The sequence below is a fragment of the Monopterus albus genome, unplaced genomic scaffold (assembly GCF_001952655.1).
Source record: "Monopterus albus unplaced genomic scaffold, M_albus_1.0 scaffold126.1, whole genome shotgun sequence".
Taxonomy (NCBI): domain Eukaryota; kingdom Metazoa; phylum Chordata; class Actinopteri; order Synbranchiformes; family Synbranchidae; genus Monopterus; species Monopterus albus.
The window spans coordinates 2441037-2446837 of record NW_018128006.1 but is presented as its reverse complement, the minus strand read 5'-3'; the positions used below and the strand labels follow the sequence as shown (position 1 = coordinate 2446837).

The window sequence follows — 5801 nt, the reverse complement described above, 5'->3', positions numbered from 1 at the left end:
ACCTTAACTTTTGGTAAAATAAAGGGTCCACTTTGCAATTCATATTTCCATTTTAAATAGAAATAAAGGGACAACTTAATCTTTTCAAGCTACATATTTTGATCTCAAATCTCTGTCAATTTGTTATTAAATCATGGTCTGATGTTCTCCCCTGCATCTTGTCTTTGAAAGTAAAAGCTTAAATAAAAGTGAACTTCACTAATCCAAAATGAAGACATGGCACATCAGCATCACTGAGTTTTATTACAATTCAAATACTATTTGGCTCACCAGAAAGAAAATCACAATGAACAAATTAAAAGCATGTACTTAACAGAGAGTACAATATAGACAGTAAATGTTCATGGATGTTTTTAGGTATTAGTGTTACAATGTTGTGTCTTGAAGAACTAAAAACATGGCAACTGTGGGTTTATTGTCTTTATATTATGAGAACTTTGCCCACCTTTACAAATTGACACCAACACTTCTTACTTTTACCAACACATTACAGCAGGCTTAATACTGGAAAAAAAAAACACCCCATTATTCCTTCAGTGACACAGAGAAGGACCTAAACTAAATCTCTGGTCAACATATAAACTGGACAATAAATTAAAGCCAGTGTAAGCCCTCAGATAGCTCTGTACAAATAAAATAGGTACTTAAACTAGTCTGTATTAAAACAGCAAAGCTAATGAATCACAGTAATGGCAGGCTGCCAGGAGGTGCCAGAATGATCCCGAACACGTAGAAAAGTCCCATGAGGAGGTTGAGCTTGGCCGTCTTCTGGGGGATCTTGGTGTAGCATCGGCTGCGGAACTGTTTCTCCAAGGGAAAAGCCATGGGCAGCGTGAGCAGAGGGAGTGCCATGCTGATGGTGTAACGGGTGGCGAGGATGCAGAAGAGCACATAGGGGACGAAGAGCAGGAGGTTGTAGAGGACATAAGAGAGCGTGGGGCCTATGAGGATGGCCAGGGTGACGATGCCTGCCTGTTTGTCAGAGTCCATGTCTCTGGTGTTATTGCTGTGAAGGATGGCTTCTGTGTTGAGGGCTAGGGGGATGGCGTAGACCAGCGGCAGCACTGACAGGTAGCCAACCTGCACTGCATGAGCAAACATGACTGCCAGAGGGCCGAAGGTGATAAGGATTACAACATCACCCAGAGCCACATACTTGAGGCCGATACCTGCGGAAAGAAGTAAACAGAACATTTAGGCTTTGGGGGCTGTCAACAAACTGCCATTAATCTCAAAACAGCAAAGGTATAGAATCTGTTTCCAAATTTTTGTTAATCTCTTTGGTTTCATATGCGCACATCAGGAAGGTGAAACAGTGTTAGGTAAGAATCAAAACTTGTGTTCTACTTAGTCTCACAAGTAGTGCAAACAACTATTAGTGAATACTACCCTGATTAACGTGAACAATTTCTTTAAGGCTCTAATTGAGCATGAACTAATAATTACAAGTAATATTTTGAGAATTTAATATCACATGCTCATAAAATCAAGACACTGGAGGTTTAGACGTGCATTAACTAATATTTTACACATTGTCTAATAAATCAAGTGCAAATCACACAGGACATGGTGTCCCTCCACCATTCTTCCTTCTGGGTGCATTAGTGTCCTATGCTAACATATATATTTTAGTAATTCAAGCTTTGTGTAACATTAGTGCTTTGTGTGACACGTTTACATCAATGCTTGGAAACAGGATATGATGGGAGGGGCAAACAGCAGGTAGGAGTGGCTTATGGTGTCAGATTGTTTTGAGTGTCACGAGATCTACCACACCAAAGAGAAAATTAGACACTGTAGGTTTAAACAGCTGTTCACATCAATGCTGCAGAAACTGTGAAATCCTGACTTTTATACCCTCATGTGCATGAAGCTTAAAAACTATGATCCTACACTTCCCATAATGCAACAAAAGTGAGCATTTCATTAATCCCTGCCTGCCTAATAAACACAGTCTTTCAAACTCTGTACCCCAAGACTGTAACGTGGTTACAAGATTCTCATCATGAAAACAAGATAGTTTTGCTACATTAAATCCTCATGGAAAGTGTGTATGTGCATTTATCCACGTACAGGGAGTGATGCACTGACCACAATGGTTAACATGAATGTGCTATGTGAGCTTTCCCTGCAACACACATAAGACCCACATACCAACCTTTTGCTGTCACCTGGAGCCATTGTCACTGCTTAAATGTTAGATATATGTATAATGTGTGCGTGTGGCTGAAACAGTGAGGCAGCAAACCAAGAGATTCAAGTTTATATTTTACTCACCCCCAGTGTATAAAAAAGAGCTGGACAGTCCACCAAAGTAAATAAGGGCCAAGTGCTCCAGTTTAAGTGTAGACAAGAAGTAGAGCAAAGTGGCACACAAGCACCCCAAGGAATATAACAATGCTCCAAACATAACAACATCCTGCGGTGCCAAGATTTCATCCACAAGAGTCCTGTCATCACTCTTCTTGTGGTCAATCCCTTTGGAGAAGTCATAGTAGGTGTTTACAAGGTTGCCTGCCCCATGGACTACAAGGACGGCCACCGCACACACCATCAGGATGACCAAGTCCACAGAGCCATCCAGTTTGTACGCCAAGGCACCACCAAGGGCCACCGGCGTGAGCGAGGCACTGAAACTCCACGGTCTCAGTGCTAGCACATAGGCTGCGCACTTTTGCCTAGCATCTGAGGCAATGCGGGCCATCCTCGATGTGTGGTTAGTACCTGCAGGCTGAATGACCAAGTTATTTATACCAGTCTGCCGTTGTTGGCCATTGTAACCATTTGATCCGGCCAGTATAAATGTTTCTGGCCTGCTTGATTTCTGCTCTTTGGCCATTCCTCTGCAAGGCGTGTATAGTACCAGCAATGTTCCCAAATGTCCAAGTCAGGTGTTCCTGTTGCAACAAAAACATAAAAAACTGCAAAACAATGTAACATCAACACATCACAGCCTTGATACATATATACAATTTCCCAAACATAAAACAGGACTGAGGAGCAAACTCCCATACTTTCAGAATGATTGGAAATAGGCCTGTAGTATTGCATATAGAGAGGTGCCAAGTATCATAGGCTGGCATCAATTGCTTGCTTACTTATCCTTTAGATAAGTAGATATTTAAATAATTTTCTAAATCAAGACACTAAATACTGTATATTACACTTTAAGGTATCAGGTTTTTTTTTTTTTAAATGGTTACATCCTGCTCATATTTCCCCACACTGATGCAGCAAAGAAAGTATTTTACCAATTACAGTGGTGTGAAAAAGTATTTGCCCCCTTACTGATTTCTTATCTTTTTGCATGTTTGTCACACTGTAATGTTTCAGATCGTCAAACAAATTTATATATTAGTCAAAGATAACACAAGTAAACACATCATGCAGTTTTTAAATGAAGGTTTTTATTATTAAGGGAAAACAAAATCCAAAACTATAGAGCCCTGTGTGAACAAGTGTTTGCCCCCCTGTCAAAACACTGGTTTATCGCACCTGAGTTCAATTTCTCTTGCCACACCTGTTCGCAATCAAGAAATCACTTAAATAGGACCTGCCTGACAAAGTGAAGTAGACCAAAAGATCCTCAAAAGCTAGACATCATGCCGAGATCCAAAGAAATTCAAAAACAAATGAGAAAGAGAATAATGGAGCTCTATCAGTCCGGAAAAGGTTATAAAGCCATTTCTAAAGCTTGGGGACTGCAGCGAACCACAGTGAGAGCCATTATCCACAAATGGCGAAAACATGGAACAGTGGAGAACCTTCCCAGGAGTGGCCAGCCGACCAAAATTACCCCAAGAGCGCAGCGACAACTCATCCAAGAGGTCACAAAAGACCCCACAACAACATCAAAAGAACTGCAGGCCTCACTTGCCTCAGTTAAGGTGAGTGTTCATGACTCCACCATAAGAAAGAGACTGGGCAAAAATGGTTTGCATGGCAGAGTTCCAAGACGAAAACCACTGCTGAGCAAAAAGAACATAAAGGCTCGTCTCAGTTTTGCCAGAAAACATCTTGATGATCCCCAAGACTTTTGGGATAATACTCTGTGGACAGACGAGACAAAAGTTGAACTTTTTGGAAGGTGTGTGTCCCATTATGTGTGGCGTAAAAGTAACACCGCATTTCAGAAAAAGAACATCATACCAACAGTAAAATATGGTGGTGGTAGTGTGATGGTCTGGGGCTGTTTTGCTGCTTCAGGCCCTGGAAGACATGCTGTGATAAGTGGAACCATGAATTCTGCTGTGTACCAAAATATCCTGGAGGAGAATGTCCGGCCATCCGTTTGTGACCTCAAGCTGAAGCGAACTTGGGTTCTGCAGCAGGACAATGATCCAAAGCACACCAGCAAGTCCACTTCTGAATGGCTGAAGAAAAACAAAATGAAGACTGGAGTGGCCTAGTCAACGTCATGACCTGAATCCAATTGAGATGCTGTGGCATGACCTTAAAAAGGCAGTTCATGCCCGAAATCCCTCCAATGTGGCTGACTTACAACCATTCTGCCAAGATGAGTGGGCCAAAATTCCTCCACAGCGCTGTAAAAGACTCATGGCAAGTTATCGAAAACGCTTGATTGCAGTTGTTGCTGCTAAGGGTGGCCCAACCAGTTATTAGGTTTAGGGGGCAAACACTTATTCACACAGGGCTATATAGTTTTGGATTTTGTTTTCCCTTAATAATAAAAACCTTCATTTAAAAACTGCATGATGTGTTTACTTGTGTTATCTTTGACTAATATATAAATTTGTTTGACAATCTGAAACATTACAGTGTGACAAACATGCAAAAAGATAAGAAATCAGTAAGGGGGCAAACACTTTTTCACACCACTGTATATACAAACACAGGTATCATAGTAGCATCAATAGATTACATTCACAAAGATGCCCTCATATAAAAACTGCCACATCTAAACTTGTGCTTCACATTTTCTGCAGTTTAATACTGCCTTCCTGACAGAAATACACAAATATTAGTATGTATTTATTGATTTTTACATAGCAAACAATTTAAGACATGTCTGGGACTTTAATGTTCCATACGTTAGTTACCTTAAAGTGTTCTTTTTAAAGTATGAGTAAGATATTAATTGCTGCCTCCGTGCTGTGCCATGAACATTACAGTAGCATTGCTGTCAGCCACATGCAATCAAATTAAAGCGGTTGAACAAACCAATAAACTTGCCACCTACATGAGGACACTTAACATGAGAGAGGGCAAACAGCCTCAGACTAACTACTGAGATTATGGGATTACATATAACGGATTAGCAACTGAGCTAACGTTCCTTGTACTAGGACAGAGGAGGAAATGTCTGACAGCAGCTCTTACCTGTTATGTCATCAATATCCGGCACAAACTGGATTTCACTTCGCTTAAAAACATAGTTCTAAGCCCGCTGGAGGCAGTATGGTGAGAGTCAGTTTCACAGTTTACATGTCAACTTCGAAGAAACCTCACAGGCTGGCCACTAAAAACCGTGCTGCACCAGACAGACGCCATTTCCTCTGCCTGAGGTGCAACATCACGCAGAGGTCGGAAAAACAGCATCTCATACAAATGGTTCCGACCTCTTTTTTTTCTTCCTAGGCAAACAACAAATTTGTACGTTACCGCCACCAATTGGTAAGGAGATAAGACAGAAAAACAAAAATTGAGAACACAAATTTCCTGATGTTTTTTAATTGCAAAATATTTGTTAAATCAAAGATTACTTTTATATTTCTGAGGTTTTGAATTAGGTTTCATTAGTAAACATAAGCATAACTTTATTGCCAAGTATTATCAAAAAT

At 40.6% G+C, this 5801-nt stretch overlaps 1 protein-coding gene across 2 annotated transcripts; it reads right to left on the bottom strand.

The window, feature by feature from the left end:
• Nucleotides 1-224: 224 nt before the first annotated feature.
• Nucleotides 225-5566, bottom strand: ubiad1 (UbiA prenyltransferase domain containing 1). 2 transcript variants are annotated; one of them, XM_020612461.1, is made up of 3 exons: nt 5341-5566; nt 2278-2921; nt 225-1169 (listed from the first exon to the last, which is right to left on the bottom strand). In XM_020612461.1, exons 2-3 carry the CDS (start codon nt 2837-2839, stop codon nt 682-684), a joined length of 1050 nt encoding a protein of 349 aa, XP_020468117.1. In that variant the 5' UTR covers nt 2840-2921; nt 5341-5566; the 3' UTR covers nt 225-681. The 2 variants fall into 2 exon arrangements, with proteins under 2 accessions (XP_020468117.1, XP_020468118.1); XM_020612462.1 differs by having other exon boundaries at nt 2278-2897.
• Nucleotides 5567-5801: the final 235 nt, after the last annotated feature.

What these genes read in the sequence shown, in the direction of transcription:
- ubiad1 (XM_020612461.1), bottom strand. Translation starts at nt 2,839, where the DNA reads ATGGCCAAAGAGCAGAAATCAAGCAGGCCAGAAACATTTATACTGGCC. An exon ending in CTCTTTTTTATACACTGGGG is followed by an intron (nt 1,170 to 2,277) that starts GTGAGTAAAATA and finishes TTCTTTCCGCAG; the next exon opens with GTATCGGCCTCAAGTATGTG.